General features: G+C 40.5%; 2 protein-coding genes across 2 annotated transcripts in view; one reads left to right on the forward strand and one right to left on the reverse strand.

Moving 5' to 3' along the window:
- Positions 1-20,202, forward strand: part of LOC134225222 (AP-1 complex subunit beta-1) — a 292,898-nt gene that overhangs the window by 81,745 nt on the left and 190,951 nt on the right. The window lies entirely within an intron of this gene.
- Positions 2,748-20,202, reverse strand: part of LOC134221155 (cationic amino acid transporter 3) — a 160,931-nt gene continuing 143,476 nt past the window's right edge. The window contains exons 11-13 of the mRNA XM_062700346.1: positions 5,604-5,750; positions 5,374-5,539; positions 2,748-5,316 (exon numbers count right to left, since the gene is read on the reverse strand). Of these exons, the coding sequence (XP_062556330.1) occupies positions 4,731-5,316; positions 5,374-5,539; positions 5,604-5,750 (899 nt within the window). The 3' untranslated portion in view covers positions 2,748-4,730. The remainder of the gene's footprint in view (positions 5,317-5,373; positions 5,540-5,603; positions 5,751-20,202) is intronic.

Consider the following 20,202-nt stretch of genomic DNA (forward strand, 5'->3'; position numbering starts at 1 on the left):
TAGATGGGTGGCATTTCACGGATGTTATTTATGTGCGGACAGTCAGAGGTCCGAAGATTGACTCTGATCAGTACCTCGTTTTACTAAATGGTTGAGAACGGTATCGAACGAAAGCTGTTTTCAAGCCAGCTCTAACCTACGGCTTCCCAATATGGTATAGCTGCGCCGCTAGCCATAGGAATAAATTTTATAAATTTTAGGTGAAGCAGAACCGGATTTTGAAAATGATCCTGAATTTGGATGCATTTCATCCCACCAATGACGTCAACAGAATCGCCAAGCTAGAGCGAATCGACGACAATATAAAGCGTTTTGTCTAAAACAGTATATGCTAAAAAATTATTAATATCATTTACATCGTATATAAAACACGTTCAAAACAGGCACTCAGTTTTTGGGGGCACCAAAATGTACAAAAAAAAGTTGGTTTTGCGTTCTGCAAAATAGGAAGCAGTAGCGTTATGAGAATTATGAACCAATAGCGTTCTGTTGAATGAGATCCAGTCGTGTTCTAGCATTGCATTCCCAGGATTAAAAACCAGTAGGCTCTTAATAGTTGAGAATCAGGAGCTTTCTGCGGAATTATAACCAATGAAAATGGATGAGAACCAACACCGTGGTAAGGGTTATGAATCAGCAGCATTTTGCGGAAATGGAATCAGTAGCGTTTTGAGTCAGTAGCTTTCAAATATAGTGTTTGTAAACAGTTGAGTTCTCGAATTGAGATTAAATGTAGCAGCGTTTCAAGAATTAAGAAACAGTAGCGTTCAATGAATATTTCAGGGCTGTGTTTCAAATCAGTAGCATTTTATGAGTAGAGAACCAGTACCGTTTTAAGAATTGAGGATATAAAAGTTGTGCAATTTTCAATCGAAAAAAAATTGAAAGGTGTGTCGGCTTTGTTGTGTTGAGACCTTTGAGATGTGGTGAGACTTTGCAGCTGATATACATAGGGTAAAACGTCCTATCGTTGTGGTATGTCCTAATGTTGAGGTTGTGTTAAAATAGTCCATTCTAGATGTACTAGCATCAAACATAATTGTGGATCCACTAAAACTCTACGAATTAACCACTAACACCAATTGTTTGACGAAATTCCGTTCAAAATTATGAAAAATCAACATTTTTTGATTAAAAAATTGCGTCCCTTGAGCCTGTTTTGCTGTATTGGTAAGATCATTGGCGTAACTACAGGGGGGCTAGGGGGGGCTATAGCCCCACCTAGAACTAAATTAGCCCTCCCCTAGAAATTTTGTCACTTTGCACGAATATTGTACTTACTAGCTCTCTGATCATATGTAGGCGTAACTGCCAGGAATGAGTTCTCTTCATTCCTATCTCTCTCTTTACGAAACATTGAATTTATTTTAACAAATTTTCGAACTTCAAACAAGGTTAAATCTTTCGATTTATTTATTAATTAATTTATTTATTTTTTATTTTATTTCGTCAACCAACGTAGACTTGTACATATTTACGTGTTCGTGTACGTGTTGTATTTACGTGTACGTGTTCATAGTTCTTAAAGATGCATGGCCTTTCTGAAAAAGTGAGAGCCAAATACTACGTATCATATGTCTGTATCGATCCAGATATTTTGAAAGCATTTCTTTCTGCAGCTTTGAATGGTAATTTGGGGGATTTTACTGCTATTTCCAGAAAATCAATTAAAAGATTCCAGAAAGGCAAAATCTTGAGTTTTCAAGAAGAGGTAATAAAAATTTAAATAAGAAAGAAATTGAAATTCTTTCAGATCGATAAAACTCTACAGGCGTCTCACTACCCAAAAAGAAATTTAAATTGAATAAGCTAGTTTTTTAGCTGAACAAGCCAAATTGTGGCGAAATAAGCTCTTTATCCCCAAGCAACCAAAAGTTCACATTTTACTTAAATTTGTTCCTAACCGAACCAATTAGTTCACTCTTGGTTCACATCGAGTTCCAAGCACCTTAATAGAACTTCAAAGTTAACTTTTGCGCTCCAACTATACAAAAAATTACTTAAAATGCAAGCTGCTTAAGCCAAAACATCCCATCTTATCCGTACTTTTGGTTGCTTGGGTCAGCCTCCAATGCTTGTTGGGTAAGCTCATATGTCTTTCTAAGCGCATAAAGTTTTTCTGGAATCTGACGACAGAAACTTCGTCACTCACTCTCAACCTCCTGTGAAATGATGGTTCTGAGACGAACCGACAATGCACCTTTCCAATCACAATCAAGATTTTGAGAGAAAATTTATTTTGTAATTTATTAATAAATTTATCAAAAATTAGCCCCCCCTAGAATTTTTCGTTTGTTACGCCAATGGCTAAGATCCTATTGTTGTGGTATCGCTCTCCGTAAGAAATACAGGCAATAATAGGACTGACCTTCAAAAAATATCGCAACGATAGGCAACTGCGTCTATTACTGCGATAGTTTGTTTTTATTGGGATAAAAACAAATCAACATACGCTTAGCACAATTGTCGTAATATTAACGAAACTAGAATACATTTTTTACATTTATATTATATTGTACCGCATATGAAAAAATCTACTCCTCCACTTATTTTTGGTCGCAACGAAAAAAAAGCGTCAAATAGTCGCCTAAAAAAAACATACCTGCAAAAACTGATATTTTTGAAAATTTGACCGCCACGGATTGTGGCGATGAATGCTTTGATAGCACGTTCTTTTTGTACTGCGGAGATTTTTTTACATCTATAGCCTTGGAAAATGAATACAAAAGTTGTCATTTTGTGGCAAGGCACAACAAAATCTGAAGGGGTTGTAGGGTCTTACTGTAGATAGTGAGATTAGATCGTAGTAAACATGGTCGAGAAATATTGAGGTAGATTGACCTGAAGAATGACAGCAAGAATTGTGAAGATAAGTGGTAGAAGTGGATTAAGGTGAATCGGGGAGGCACTACACACCGTGTTATTTTTCCTATCTTTTGTCTCTTTCTAGCATTGCCACCTCGTAATTTTGGAGCGGCGTATTTCGGTTTCCAGCTGTTTGATGTGACTGCCGATGATACTTTTTCAAAATCATATGTGTTGTAGAAAAAAATTAAGCATACAATGATGAAAATGATGACGATTTGATGATTGTTTGTGCTTCCCGTGTCACCTTAAGCAGACTCAATGAGAAATCGCCATCCGAATATCCTACACGATGAACAAGTATTGAAGCCGCGTACACCAGATAAGGTTGGAAAAGCCATTGAAGAGGTGTAAAACAATAAGGCTACGGAAAAGGATCAGTTGGCAGCAGGCAGCTTTATGAAGTTACGCCCTGTATGTTACTTTGATTATTTCGCTGGCTTTATACGGCCAACTTTGAGAGTACTTGAGCGTAAGGTGCTGCGGACAATACTCGGCGGTAAACCGGAAAACGGCATCTAGCAGTGTCACATGAATCCACGAGTAATACCTGGGGTATAAAGCGATCATATTATTCAGTAGTGAAACCGAAAAAGACCGCAGGTTTCATGGTATCGGCGTACACGACGGCTTTTTGCTGTTGAAGAGAACCTGAAGGTCGATTGCTCCAAGATCGAATCCTGTGAAGAAGGAAACTCCATTAGGCGTAATCTCATCAGGTATCAAGTAAGAAAAAGAGAATCACATCAACGAACGTGTAAGTTGCATAAGTACTGGACTGCAATCCGTCTTTAAGGGTCAAGTTCTGCAATCAACGAAATTCCTCTTCAGACGATAAAAAGAAAAGAATACATATCCTTAGCGCAATGTTAACCATACTATCCAACAAACAATTTAAGCTGAATGAGCTAGTTCTTTAGCTGAAGAAGATTGATTTTGGTTGAATAAGCACTCTATCAGGTTCTAATGTTTGTCCGGCAATTATCTATCGCTTTCGTTGTGATTCCGAAATGAATTCTGAGTCTCCCATTGCATTCTAACAAATTCCAATATTGTCCTAGAACTCCATCAGTTCATAATTTCGTACTAAACTGAAGTTTTGAAAATTAAATGAAAATTATATGAATTGCATGGACTTTAGATACACCTCCTGCGTTTGAAGCAGATTTCTCCTGCAACAAAATGAGACATATTTAAATGTGTGACTAGGGAACAGTCGCCATTATACCCCGTGATTAGACTACCTGCACCTGACCCGCCCACTATAATATAATGAATTAATTTCAAGCAAAAACATCAGCAAACCTGCTGGCATTTTCAAGCAAAGGTCATTAGTCGCAATTAGCGCAAGCTCACTGATCAAATGGTACGCACGGCCACAGCATTTAATGTTTAATTAGCAAAACTAACTGCATCGCAATATGTAATATCACATGTCGAAAGGATACCACAAGGCGAGAGGCAAACTCACCCTCGACGTTCGGGGTCGAACGAAGCTTTGTAATGTTGCTCATCGTGCATCGTGTCGTGACTAATATCTTGATGGAAAACCGCACATGTTGCGCTTGCCGGCTGTTGCTGCCATTTCCTATGCATGCAGAACGCTAATATGTAAGACTAAACCCGACAGCAGCAGAAACGTATTTAGTAGGTTCGTAATAATAACAGCAGAACAACTGTAATGATGGGATGATGATTGCTTTACCATGAATTTCATCGCGTTTTCAGTCCTTCGGGTGCTCTCTCGTATGCAATGTGCGCTCAGGCTCAACTGTGTGTAAACAGCCAAACGTTGATTGTGGCTAGTTATGAGGAAGATTAGCCGACGATTGCTAGAGGAGACTATGGAAACGTGCCCTAGCCGCTTAATCATCCCACGTGGGATAGCTGGGAGTTTCTTGGTAGAACATCCCGAATCCGTCCTTTTTCGCTTCCGGTCGCTGCTGCTGCGTTGGTGGAGGCTGAAAAATATTCGTCGATTCGTACTGATGCGTCGACCGCTGCTGCGACGCTGGAGCTTGCTGCTGACGGGGTGGATCATAGATCGTCGTATCAGCCCACGCGTCATTCGGGTTCCAACTGTTGTTGGTCGTGCCCCACTGCAGTTCCGTGCCGTCGTCATTGGTGGCCATTCGATTCTCGTACCCGTGTCGGTCCCACACCGCCGTCTGCTCGCGGTGATTACTCTGGGAAGGAACTTTCAGATTGGTCTGCTGGCCGGATGGTGGTTGTTGCCCGTTTCCATCCACCGTCAGCTCGAACTCTTCGCTAGGATTCTCCAACGAACTGTGCGTGATTCCGTAGTAGAAGTACATGATCAGACCTAGCGACATCCACACCGTAAACCGAACCAGCGTCAGTATACTTAGTTTGAATATCAGATAGATGTTAACGGTGATAGCAATCGTAGGGACGAATGGAAGCGCCGGCGTCAGGAAGGGGAGCGCGTATCTGTAAATGGAGTTAGAACTTATCTGATACTAACTAGTAAGATCAACACAAACTTACCGATTTTGAGGTTGCCGCGAAATGACCAACAGAATGCAGAAGATCCCAAGAACTAAGGCAGTGTAAACCAAGGAGAAGAACGTACCCGTAATGCCGATCGCCATGAACAGATCCAAGAAGAAAATGCATGCGTACATCAGGCCGACCATTTTCGTCACGAACATTCCTAAAACGTAGAGATAATCACTTTACAACCATTTTCATATTAGGATGATAAAACGTGTGCTTACCGCTTTCGTGAGTCGCTGGTCCTGGATTGACCCACGGAAACAACCCGGGACACAGATATGAGTATTGCTCGATCTTCCGACCGATGTAGCTGAATCCCCACAGCGTGAAAGGATTCGATCCACCCTGAGGGGCACCGTGTACAGCACCTTGAGTATAGATTTAAAAAAAAATATATTCTTTAGAAAGTTGTTGAACAAGAGCAGAATAAAGTAAAAGTTTTTTACGAGTTTGAGTATCTTGGAGAATGGAGGCCCTTCTTGGCAAGAACATAGTCGATCATTTAGGTAATTCAAATTTGACTCCTTTGCATACAATAGCTCGTTTTAGAAGCTAAATTTTAATACAGTATTGAGCCGGTTTTGTCACTCCCTAATTTTGTCTACCATAGAATTTCATGCTCAAATGAAAGTTAGTAATCCATTTCGACATTTTGCGCGGTTCAAGATTAGTTCGCTATCATATAGAATTACTGAAGAAGATAGAAGAAGTACCTTTCGCCTTGGAGCAAAATTGTGTTATGAAATTTCGTGTGTGATGGAGGACGGTAACTATCAGTTTCGGACCGATTCGAGCGTTCCGGGAAGGATTTCGTCCACTTCGGGAATGATACTAACGTTTGCTTCCGCGACGAGAAGGGAACCTCGTATTCGTATTCCGCGTTTGTTCACGAAATTGGTTGCAAAATGCCGCTTGAGGAAAACGTAGAAAAGAAAATGCAATGTTGGTGGTGGCAAGAAAAGACCTGTTTGTGCTTCGTGATTCCGTAGAAAAAATGATACATGCGCCAAATTTCCATCAGAATTGAGTCGTTGGACAAGACATGCCAGGATTTTTCGGATGTAACGGACGATATCGGAAAGCTAGATGATCCCGAAAACCTAGACAATGAAAGAGAGCTGAGTTCGAGGCCAGATTCTGAAAGGCTTTCTGCTGTCACGACGTACAATTAGTCCGAACTGGAATATTTTGGCTTTCTCAGTCTTATGTATTCAAAACGATGTGTTTTGTTTTGCCCGACGTTTCGGCCTTTTATACAAAACACATCGTTTTGAATACATAATAATGAGTAAGCCAAAAAAAATCCACAACAAATCTTCCAGTCGATCTCTCTCTTCATAGATCCGAACTTCACGCAATACCATCCGATGCATAGTTTCTATTTCAGCCCAAAATCTATCTCCCAAAGTTAAATGATGAGTTTTCAAATACCGATGGTTAATATAATGGAATTATTTCAATCGTGGCTTTGTTCCAGTATAACGTTCGGTGAGGCTCGAAAAACTTTTGAGAGTACAAATATGGAGGCAGACGCCGACCCTACCGTTTGGGATACATTGCGCAATCACTATGCCAACCGGAGATTACTGAAGCAGCGGCTATTTCAAGTCATTGACGGCCTGCGATTAAGAAAGAGTCGCCACAAGAGCAACACGACCTTGTTGACGAGTTCCAACGTCACGTAAGATCACTGGGTAAATTAGATGAACCCGCAGAACTCAGGGATACCCCACTCGTCAACTTGCTGTCCTACTAGCTTGTCTCACTGACTCTACGTGCTTGGGAGAAAATGGTCAGCCTTAAGGAGAAATTCGTCGTTTCCACCGACCGCAGTTTCCTATGGGCCATCAACGTTTTCCCAGCTACTTAGTATGTCGGCCCAAATGCAAGTAAGCACGTTGCTTCTCGAGACAGTAGTTCTCAATGTCGTCGATGATGATGAAAAGGTTTTCCATGCTCGTACCTTGTTAGATTAAGGGTAGAGACGAATTCTATGTCAACGAACTTTGCCAAGCTCCTCACCAATTCCTAAGCCAAAGTAATCGTTGGTGTTAAGAAAATTATTTTGCGCTTTTAGTGTAATGTCTTCACTTGTCATAAGACGAGTTTGTACCTTCCCATTTAATTCCACCACTTGATTGTATAATACCGTCCGTCGCTCCCAGTTTCTGGAACCTAGGAAAAATTGATTTGGTTGACCATTGCCGAAGCGTATTTGGAATTCAACACGGGTAATATGATGTCATTCGACGAAGATCAGTCCCAATTCGTCGAAACGTGATTAGGTTGGACAAACGATGATCGTTTAGAAGTTTACCTCCAAAGATTTTTTTTAAATTCTAGCTAAAAATATAACAAACATAATACACCTAACAACATAAACCACATGTTACATGAAATAGTTTTACCAGAATGGAAATTACTAAATTAAACTGTTGCATCTTCATTATACAATTATACAAATCAAATAATAGCACTTCGATCTAAATTGATGGATGAGGTTCGGTTCAGTGGTCTCCAAGCAACGGTGGAATAGCGCCTGAACTCCCGACATCGTACTCCATTTGGCCAGCTTCTACTCCTCGTTGCAGCATTTCGGTGTCGTCCGTCAACCGTGGTTTTGTAGGATACATAATCCAGCGTAGACACATCAACTCCAGCTGCGACCAATCTTTTGACATCCAAGATTTCATCCGTTCCTATATGATGTGTCTCGCCCCTGCGCATTCGATGTTCCAATGAACTGTCATTAATCGCGCTTTCGAACTTCGGGCACGAACGACTTTAAGTAACGATGAATAAAGAACATTGGTCTATTCTCTTGGTAGACACTCAGCAGATCAGTCAGGGTTTTGATTATTCTATCATCACAGTCTCCATCGCATGGGTACAGTACATCAAAGTGGCGACGAGGTTAAAGTGGCGGAATTTCGCGTGTACAAAAAAGACTCAATAAGGAAAAAAGTGAAAAAGTACGCTACATCTATAATAGAATTCCGACTATTGTGATTTTTTTTTGTTGGGATATCCTATTTGCTAGCACTTCACCATTTTGTTGAGAAAGGTTCTCTACGGCTAAGTACGGCAAGTAAAAAGAGAAAAATTTCATCGGAGGTTGGTTCTACGGGAAACTGAATAGAACGCTTCCGTGGTAAGTAAAGTGCTGACGAGGGAATCCGAGCGATTGTGTACGAGGGAGCCATTTTGTGTGGTGGCGTGGAGTTATTTGTTTTCAGCAGTATCACAAAAAGAACAGAAAAGGCCTTTTCGTATTGTTCATGCAAACAAAGAGTGAATGCAGAGATTATTCTTTGTTTCTTCGAGTACAATTAAAGCTAGAGTACAATTTTCTACCACCCAACATAGATGCCAACGAGAGTTGTGAGTGCAAGATAGATAACATTCAGTGTCCTTATCACAATTAGCTGCAGGATCCGAGAATTCGACCGACAACTGGACCGGTAAAACGATACCGTGAACACCCGAGGAGGACACAGCTTAACGATCAGGGTGCGGAACGTGCGATATAGAATTAAGTACGGACCTCTACAATTAGCTTTTTAAAAAAGACATTTATTCACTTAACGGGAGAATTACATTACAATCAAGGTCCTATCTGTTTTAAGTCTAAATTAGAACTGAGCTCTCTGAATAAAATTGGTTAACTGTCCCTACTGTTCGATGGACTGATTAATTGCTGCGTAAGGCCTTTGGTGTCGTCGTCGTTGTTGCCACCTTGGTTCTGCTGCGTCGGGAGTCCAAGGTGCATTCGGTTCGCTGTGTTGCTAGGGTCGCTGTGGATGTCGGTCATTCACTTGCTGCGTCAGCAATACCAAGGCTATTTATTTGGTGCATCATGAATAGCGCATCCGGTGCTATAGTCGTTGATATCCATAATATCCAAACTTGATTTGATGCGTCAGGGATGGCGCATCCGGTATTGTTGTAGTCGATATCCAATAATGTCCATAACTATAGATCGATATCAACTGGAACAAAGGAGCTAACAAGAGGTTCCAAAACCACAACGAGGAGTTAACAATCGAGTCCGGCTGGTAGGGTCATAACTACTCCCACTCTGTACGACAAAGGTCGCTATTCGCAGAACGTTGCTGATTGGCAAAGGCCAGGGATCGATCGGTGAGTCGACATTTTATTTATTGCTTTAGATAAATCAAAGTGAGATTTTGTGTTTCTTTCATTCAATTGAGAATAATTGGTATTTTGTAATTCTGCTTCTTTTCTTTTAACTTATTATTTTTTACCAAACATTTCGACATTGTCCTTTGTCGTACAGAGTGGGAGTAGTTATGACCCTACCAGCCATTAATCGCAAACCATTTGTTTTACATCATCTTCTGGCACGTCGTGGGCGATATTCGATATAAACAGCTCCAAGCTCGAGTTGTCTGAAGCACAAGTAGTTTGATCCAACATTGTTGAAGATAACGGAGAAGTGTGCTGAGCGATAGTGTGGCTTCGTTGATGAATCGGCAAGGCTTCATTAGGTTTGGAAGTAATTTCGGATACTAACTGTGCAACCTGTTCAAGGTCAGATCTCAAGTAATTCAGTTCCGTTTTTGTAGCGAACTCTATAGAATTCTTTTCGTTTACAATGATTCGAAGGCGACCGCTTTCTATAATCTTTCTGCAGGAGTCACACATCCAGAATATATTTTGGTGTAAACATGCACATCCTTCGTCGACGCATTTGGCATGAAAGAAGCGTTCTACATCACAAAGGCCATCACACGAAACTACTATATCTTCTGCGCAAAACTCGACGTTGCATGCGGTACATTGATGCATATTGCGGTTTTGTAAACCCTGTATTCGAAGTAAATTCTCGATTTCAGAACTAGATGGCAGAACGGTGCACAGTGTACAGATGACGAAGGGTATCAATAATATACAATGAGCGATGGCGGTGCTACAATGCTGAATTGAATGATGCGAGTCTTCCGATATAAAACGATGATGTAAACTATATCACAGGCACTTAGGTACGATAATTAGTTTTCTTTCTTGTTGAATGTGCAATAGATCGGTTATAACACTGTTGCATAGCACTAAAAATTTCCAAATGCGATCGAATTTCGTAAAACAAGAAGGAGTCGAAACAGACACAACAAGCGAAGCAATGATGAATCAATTATTTATTTATTTATTATAATTCATCTGATCTGATCTGATCTTAATGAATAACGTGAAACGTTACTAATCTATATGTAGTCTTCTTATCCGATTAACAAATTGAGATGTAGTCAATCCAAAATCAAACACAGATTCAACTGATTTGAAAGCTCGTATCATCGCGCAAATGGGCTGGTTATATGCATAACGAGTTCGGTGAAATCCATGCTGCATCAAAGTGTGTTGCCTTAAAAGTCTTCCTGATGCACGAAAGTTCAGCAAAGATAAAAGATGCGGGCAGTCGACGTCTCCGTTGAGTAATTTGACGATGAACGATGCTTGCTGAATCTTGCGCCGCCGATCGAGAGTTTCGAGACCAAGTAGTTGGCATCTATCGGGATAAGCTGGTAGGTTCAATGGGTCACGCCATGGTAGACTCCTCAAAGCAAGCCGCACAAACCGTTTTTGGACTCGCTCAATTCGCAAATTCCATGCCACGTCATTTGGAGCCCACACAATTGCAGCATTTTCCAGGATGGGTCGTACAAGCGAGCAATAAAGCGCCTTGAGGCAGTGCGGGTCTGTAAATTCTCTGGCGATTTTAGAGATGAAACCGAGCTGACGGTTTGCCTTGCTAATTATTGCAGCATAATGCGAGTTGAAGGAAAGTTTTGTGTCCAATGTAACGCCAAGATCTATTGCTTGATCAACTCTGCTTAGTAGAATGTTATCTATGTAATATTCAAAAATAATCGGGTTCTTCAAACGATGAAAAGTTATTACTTCACATTTACCGACGCTGATCATAAGCTTATTTTTGCTACACCAGTTGACAAACACATTGAGGAGACTCTGCAAATGATAGCAGTCCTCGATGCAACGGACTACTACATACATTTTCAGATCATCAGCGTAAATAAGCTTGCACCCGTAGCCAAGTGAAGATGCCACGTCGTTGAAAAAAATTACGAACAATAAAGGTCCCAGATTACTGCCTTGGGGCACACCCGAAGAACTATGGAACGGAGAAGAGACACAGGTTCCATGCTTTACGCGTAACGTTCTCCCTGTTAGATACGAAGAAAGCCAAGATACTAATCTATTAGAGGCACCTAAACGTGAGAGTTTATTGAGTAGCACTTTATGATCGATTTTATCGAAAGCCGCTTTCAGATCCGTATAGATGACATCTACTTGCGCTTCCCAAGTAGCACACGCAACATCTTCTAAAAAGCACCTTGTTCCTATTCTGTTTCATTAAAGGCATTGGAAAAACATCAAAGCACGAAAAAGTTGCATCAAGATGTCAAAAACGTTCGAGTTGTGATCAATGTTTCATTAACATTGCAATGCAGTACGTGTTTGACATTTGGAAACAAACAACTAAAGCATACTGCACTTTATGTTGCAAACACGAAACAAAATCATCAAGTTGCATATTTTGTACCATGTAACTTCAATGCGTCTTTCAAAATTTATTTGTTTGTTTAAATTAAGTTGCAGGTAAGTTGTGTGTGTTTTCATGTTTAATTTAGCATCGTTCAACGTTTTGACAACTCACAATTTTTTCCGGTGATGGTGCAATCAAGTAACAGAAAACCCGAGTACAAAACTTCATAATCGTATGGTTTTTATGGTGAGTCAACATGCAGTCCCTTCGAAGTGTTGAATAGTGCTGTGGTAGAGTGAAGGACTATCAATCACAAGATCCATAAATCAAATCCAGTTTTATATTTTTATTTTATTTTTTTTTGCTGTAGTATTTTGCAACATTATTGCAATTTTACTGCAATTGAAGGATGTTTCCGTAGGCTCCACCTCTTGCGCTTTTTAGATTGCAAGAGAGTTATATTTGATGGTACATACGCAAAGATTGATTCTTCTCGAACAGTTGCAACACAGTGAAATGTTTAGTAGTGAAACAAGTTGTGCTGCTTGGGGTTTTGCTCCATTGCCGACAAACAAGTGGTAGTTAGTTCCAGTAAGTTGGTAGCTACAGACCTTCCAGGAAGAAATCCGTGTTGCTCGTTCGAGATATGTAATTTTACAGCTTGTAGAATATGACCGCTGGCAATAATTTCGAAGAGCTTTGACGCCGCAGAAAGACTCGTTATTCCACGATAGTTTTTGACATCTTGACGGTCACCACTTTTGTGCACTGGAAACATGGTAGAAATTTTCCAGCACTCAGGGAAAATTCCTTGCTCGAAAGAACGATTGAAGATAAAAGCAAGTGGATCAGCCACAGCTCTTGCACACCGACGGAACACAACAGCAGGAATGCCATCCGGGCCGGGAGAAAACGAACATTTCAGCTTTTTTGCAGCATCAACGATCATTGCCGGCGATATTTGAAACGTGTCCATGTCAACAGCGTCGAGCGGGATGTTTGATGCAGCTAGCTCAGCTTCGACGTCAGTCGATGATTCAGACTGGAAAACGAATGAAAAATGCTTTGCAAAAAAGTCGCACGCCTCTGATAAACTTCTAGCTTCCTTGCTGTCGTAGATCACACTGGATGGCACAGAGGTTTGTTTTCGTTTGCTATTAACAAAGCCCCAGAAGGATTTTGGGTCACTTCGTAAACCAAATTGTACCCTTAGAACATGTGCTTTGTAGAGCGCAGCGTTCGTCTTTTTATAATCATCACTAGCACGTTTGAAATTTTCTTTTGCTAAGTCGGCTGACCGATGAGTCCGCAAAAATCGCTGCCATTGATTTCGCTTCCGCTTCAATATTCGGAGACCAGGGGTGCTCCGGGGAGGGGAGCCACGCGTTTCCTTCCTTGGTACATTCTCATTCAGCCACTGGTTGACGACATCACAAAAAACAGTAGCCATATTGTGAACAGTCACACTGTCATACACACAACTCCAGTTCGTACCGGACAAAAAACGCATTAGCTGCTCAAAATCAATTTTGCGAAAATTTAGAGCTTTTTCACTCTCATTTGCAACCGGTAGTTGACCGGGGGCATCAGATGGTATCTCCACACGAATGTCCAGTGGAGGGTGGTGAAGATCAACTGGCAGCAGAGATTCTTCCGCAGTGTATACAACACTGTTGCTATCCTCAGATACGAACACCAAGTCTAGAGTACGACCCAAACTATTGCGTTGTACGTTAGCCTGATTCATATTTAGGAAATTCATTCCGTCCACCAATGCGTTGCTTGCGGGAGTCAATACGGTTGAATCAACCGGACGTATGCCGATCTCGCCCTCAGACCAGACAATACGAGGTTGGTTGAAATCGCCACACACTAGAACAATGTCATTCTTTGATGCGCGGTCGCAGAGTTCACGTACGCTTGCAATGTGCTGGTCAATTACTTCCGGGTTGCGACTTTTATCCGGCGGAATGTAAACGTTGCACAAAAGAAAACGGACACCACGAATGTTTGCGGAAATACACACTTGTTCTAGCCTACGGCCACTGTGCGTTTCAATTGGTGAGCAATCAAATCGTTCTGAGACAGCAATAAGCACACCTCCGAAGCTACGTTTGTCGCTGTTAAGAGAATTGCGGTCGCACCGGAAGACGTTGAAAAGTTTCCAAAAACCTGGAGTGAATTGATGCTCTCGTCTAGTCCTGTCTCTGTCAGCATAATCACGTCATAATTACAGTCGATCGATGCCAAGAAGATATCATCCAATTTTGTCTTCAGACCTCTAACGTTTTGGTAGTAGACCCAGGCGGTGCAATCGGCGTTGGGGTGGATATGCTGCAACACAGGATGATTGAGTGTCGATTGAAAAGAAATTGAATCAAGGTACTCGCCTGTGATGGGAACCCGGGGGTTCCCACCGTCCACAAAGGAGCGCGTCATATAGAAATCTATTGTTGCATTGGAGTAGCTAGCGGCGTCACGGGAGTTGATGTCAGGTGCACAGAGGGCGGTCTCCGAAATTTTTGCGAGGTATACACCTCAAACTCACGGAACATAATCCCTTCCGGCCAGGTTGAAGGATCAAGTGCTTTTGACTTCAGCGTAGGGTCCATGCCGACTTTGAAGGAGATAAACGTCATGTTACTGATGTCTACCACCAATTTAACGACCTCGGGATCATGAGACATCTCGAGATTCGCTCGTACCATTGCTGCCATTCCTTCGTTGCTCACATCTGGTCTAATCCGGGACAAGTACAGCCAAAACTTTGAAGTCGGATTTGCAGTCACAGGTACGGTTATTACATCCTGCGCTACGAGCTTAGAGCCCGATTGGCATTCAGAGGTTTTCTGCACCAGGTCCGCTCGTGGGCGCTTAGCAGCACGAACGGGGCCAACCGAAGGCCAACGATTGACCAACGGAGAGGACACAGAAGTTGCCGTCGATGACAATTGTTTGATTTCGGTCTGGAGATTGTTAATCGCATCAGTTAGAGAAACCAATGGAGATTTTTCATCTGCTACTTTGGTGATGGAACGTAGATGCGAGTTGTCGAATAGATCTGCACATTTGTCACACATCCAGAACAAGTTTTTCCGGTATGTAGTAAAATAGTTCATTAGTGCACGTGTGGCTCCAGAGCAATTCATGTGGAACATGCAGCCACAGTATCCACGGCAGACGACAATATCGATGCCGTTTATGACCTGGTTGCATTTGGCGCAATTTTTCTCCATTTCGTTACGCTCCTTGCACCACTAATTCACACCGCCTTTAGGTAGGCACGCACGCAGACTAGGCGAAGAAAGCGGCACAACGAGGACTGATTTGATGCCTTTGTGTTCCGTTGAGAGAGTTTATACAATTGATACCGTAATAGCGACGAGCACAGTACCAATGAATAACAAATTTTAACACAATTGTCTAACAAACAAGAATAACTACACCGAATGTTCATACACTTATTCAATCGTCAATGAATGGTCAATAATTTTAAAATATTACGATAAAAAATACTGGTCAAAAGCGTAAAAGAAAAAACGGTCGTAGTACACAACTAGCTTATCTCGGCAGCGTTGCCAAAAATCGAAATTATGGTTCGACTTTCCAAAACAAACGATCCAGATGTAGTGCTCTGAGAATTCCGATCCATAGCTGAACGCAGACTGGAGCGGAATCCTGAAACAAAGGCGCCTACCCCTAGTTCATGACCGACTACGAACGGCTTGGGCACATGAAGCGTCTCAGTGAGCATGTAGACAACACGAAATTCCATTGTTCTCTTCCACATCACCCTGTCTTTAAGTTTCCTGGCGTCACGACAAATAGAGCTTGATAAACGACCCATCGTGGCGTTAGCTACCTTTTAAATGGCGCGCTTTTGGTGGACGGGACCCATCTATCATCGTCGGTCATCTGTCACCCAATCGAATTGGTAGGCTGACATAGGGGCCCCATACACGTTCCGACATGTTGTACAACTTTGACTCCGCCTCCAAGAAATTTGGTTTGGTCGGAGTAAAGTCGGACCGTCTGTGGGCAAATTGTTGGACAGTACAACTTGCCCACAGACGGTCCGACTTTGCTCCAACCGAACCAAGTTTCCTGGGGGCGGAGTTAAAGTTGTACAACATGTCGGAGCTAGACCTGTGCGCCGAAGTATTTTTGAACGGCGGCGGCGTAAGGCCATTTTTACACCGGCGTCGGCGGCGTCACGCCGTAAGCAATGTTCGGCGGCGGCGTGAATCAGCGTGAAGAATTTTGATCTGAGAAAAAAATAACGCAGCAAGGCATAACATTCTTTTTATGAATTTTAGGTTTTTTTTGTACAATTGCTAGCTACAGTCAGACTGATGGGAAGAACATCCTAATAGCTATAGCTTGTATCTCCACAGCAAAAGTTTACATTACATCCTCCACTAGGACATTTCCGCATCACAGCACATGAGTTCATTTGAAAGTACTTCGAATATAAATCCAGACATTCGTGTGGAAATTCCTCAGAAAATTCGAGAAAGGAATTCTAAGAATTAATTGAGAATTTCTCCCTTGTATTCCCTTGAAAATTTATTAGGATATTTCTTCGGAAATTCTTTCCGAAATTTCTTCAAAAGTTCCTTTAAGAATTTCCTTCTACTTCATAGATTGCTTCGGAAATTCCTTTACGGAGTCTTTTGGGAATTTGTCCAGTAATTTATTCGAAACTATGTTTAGGGATTCCTTAGAAAATACTTATGGAAAATTCTTCAAGAAGTTCTATAAGAATACCTACAGACACTGTTTTAGGAATACATTCAAAAATCAATTTAGGCGAAAACCTTTTTTTTTTTATTTTTTATATAGTATAAGAGTTACATACATTGATTATAATACGTTACCTAACACTACGCTCCATCTTCTGTAAATATCAACAAATATTTAGATAATTGCCAAATTCTTTCACGAAATTTTTTCGGTTGTTCCATCGTAGTTCCCTTAACTGTTTTTTAAAAACGAATAAGCATGGATCTGAATATTTCAAATTAAAGGAGATAACACGTATTGTTAACCACAATGCAGCCTTCTGCCTTTGTGACGTCAAAACTATTTTTTGAAAGAGAATATCTTCTATATCATTATCAGACCATCTCATTCTACTCCTGATGATCTGACTGCACCAGCTCCATATTTTTCTCGCTGCAGTACATTTTTTTAATCTATGGGATACATCATCTATAGCTCCACAATTAGAGCATCCTTGTGTTCTCCGAATATTGTAGGCTGAAAGCTTTTCACCGGTTGGAATCAAATTATTTACGAAACAAAATACTTTAGAGCGGTCATTCATTGTTAAGAAGTTATGATTGATATTTTCCCAAATTATTTCCCAGTCAAGAATCGATTTTGTTTTTAATTGATGGAACACAGTTATTCAATTCTACAAAATAGTCATACAGCAGCTTTGTTGAGTTCCAATTAAATCTAGATCTTACATCTACTGCAATGCCAATCCATTCTCTAGCGTTTTTTGTCAGTTGTTGTGGAATTCTTAGCTCTAAAAGATAATTTTCTGCGCTAAAGTTGTCGTTATCGTCTGTATTATATAGCAGATTCTTAATGAAAAGAGCCTTCATTTTTGCTTCAGGATCAATTAATTTCAGACCTCCCTTCTTAAAATCTAAATATAATTGGTTCCGTTGTACTCTGAAAATGTATCCATTCCAAATAAAATTTCCACATATTTTTTTTTATCTTTGCATTGTGGCGGTTAAGCGGTGGAAAAACTTGAGCTAAATACCAAATCTTTGTACCTTCGGAATTTGATTAAGATTTTTTTTAGACATTCCTTCAGGAATTTCTAATAGAAAATCTTCCAGTAATTCCTCGAAAAAAAAAAATCTTCGCAAACTCTCGAAAGATATTTTTGGTATTCTTTCAAAATTTCCCTCTGGAATTTATTTAGAACTTTCTTCAGGACTTTTTTCCGAATTTCTTATAGGAATCCCTTCGGACATTCTACCGGATATTCCTTTAGTAACTCTTCCAGAAATTCCTGTAGAGCTTTGAATATTTCCTTTTCAATTACAAATGTTTGGAAATTTTGTTTGTAAATTCCTTCATTTTTTTAAACCCTTGTTCAAGTGTTTTTTTTTAATTGAAAATAAGTTTAACATTCAAATACCTTTAGAAATATCATCGCAAATTCCTTTACAAATCCCTTTATAAGGAAATTCCTTTACAAGGAATCCCTGGATGAATATACAAATTAATTCTTAGTGGCTTTTCTAGAGATATTTTTGAAGAAATTCCTGGAGGAATTGCCGAATCAATTGTTGAAGGAATAATCGTAAAAGAACCTGAAAAGATTTTCGAACAGAATTTTTAAATGAGTTTCTGAAGGAATATTTGAAGGAATTTCGAAAGTAATTCACGAAGAAATTTTAAATGGATTTTCCAAACAACTATTGGAATTTACATAGAAATTCCTATATTTCTCCAGGAATTTCTTCAAAAATCCGGACAGTAGTAAAACAAACTAAGTTTTGACTCTAGAATCAAAACTACATGCCAAGAAAAACTCCCAAAATATCGAGACTGCGGATATTCGAATATTCTCAAGAAACTTGGAAACTTATTGCAGGAGTTGCTTCGAAAATTTCTACAGATTTTTTTTTTGTGAATATATACATTAAATAATTCTTTAGGAAAAACATTCAGGAATTTATTCGGTAAGTCATCAAGAAACTCATTCTAAGATACCTTAAAAAAGTCCGTCAGGAATTCGATCGAGAATTTCTCCAGGAATTCCTTTAAAAACCTCCACAAATGAAACCAATTTTCTGGATTCTGGAGATTCTTCAAAAACTCTCCTAAGATTAATTCTGACAATTCCATCATGAATTCCTTCAGAAACTTTTTTTGGAATACCTTTAAAAAATCAGTGATGAACTTAATTTTAAAATTAAAAAATCACTTAAATAAAGGGAAAAAATACCTTTAAAAATTTCTAACCATATTGATGCACTTCCTCACAGTTGTAATGGATTTGACGCGTTCTCTCTCAAAGAAGCCATCCCTTGAAAAGCTCAAAAAAGATTGCGAATCTATTCATTAGTCTGTTGGGTTACACTGTTGAATGGAGATTCTCTCTATCCTGCAGGCTTCGCGTAAGTGTCGCTGCTTACGAGCCACCTCCGTTTATTGCCCTTCACACAGCAGTGCATTGAAAACAGAATGCTAATTAAATTAGACTATAATATTGGATGGAGCCGTTTGCAGAGCAAGACTCAAGTCAGGATGGTGGATAACTACATACCTACACACCATACATACCTACTTTTTAAAGTTTCCACAAAATTCCTTCGGACATTATTTTAACAATTCCACTGGAAATTTATCTAGTAGTTCCTTCGGAATTTCCTCCGCCATTTATTTTCAAAACTCTACGAAGAAATTTTAGATATCTTTCGAATTCCTAGAGCAATTTCTAAGGGAACTCCTAAAGGAATTACCGACATGCTTAAATTTATTAAAGAATTTCTTTGAACATTCCTTCAAGAATTCCTTCGGAATTTTCTTCAGGTATTCCTTCAGAACTTCCTCCAGGACTTCCTTTGGAAATTATTTCAGGAAAACTAAGAAGTTTCTTTGAGAACTGTTTATCAAAATAAATCGTAACCGTTTTTAGAACAATTCTGGCTATTTAAGTACAAGGAGAGTGAAGGAAATGTTCACGTGCCCCATTGTGCTCCAGCTTCAGAAGCCAAGTTACCATTATTACATTCTGTAGCCAACGTATTACAACGCACTGCATACTGTGATTTTTGTGTTGGCCAATCATCGGCGTGAAATACGAAATTCGGCGGCGTGGAGCCAACCGGCGTATGGCGCGCCGCCGACACCTTGACCGGCGTCGGCGTACGTCAATAAGTGTCGGCGGCGGCGGCGTGGCGCGGCGGCGCACAGGTCTAGTCGGAGCGTGTATGGGGCCCCATAAGGCTTGCTTACGAATAACAAATCCGCCGAGAAGTGTGGGCCATGCTCCGACCAGTCGGCTTTGTATTACAAAAATGGGCTTCAATTTCGTCCGAATTTATAGCTGATGTTCTCTTAGAAGTCCGAGTAATTTAGCCGTGGTTTAAACTCTAGGGTGAGTAATCGATCAGCACACTTTATTTGATTTGGGAACCATCATTCATCATCATAGACCAGCTACCGTTGCCTGCGGCCATTCTCACCAAGTGGATTATAATATCCTACATTGCCCAATATCTAAGATGCACCAGGAATTGTGGGCCCTATCGTAACGAAAGCCAAAA

Source organism: Armigeres subalbatus, chromosome 3, assembly GCF_024139115.2.
Source record: "Armigeres subalbatus isolate Guangzhou_Male chromosome 3, GZ_Asu_2, whole genome shotgun sequence".
NCBI classification, from domain to species: domain Eukaryota; kingdom Metazoa; phylum Arthropoda; class Insecta; order Diptera; family Culicidae; genus Armigeres; species Armigeres subalbatus.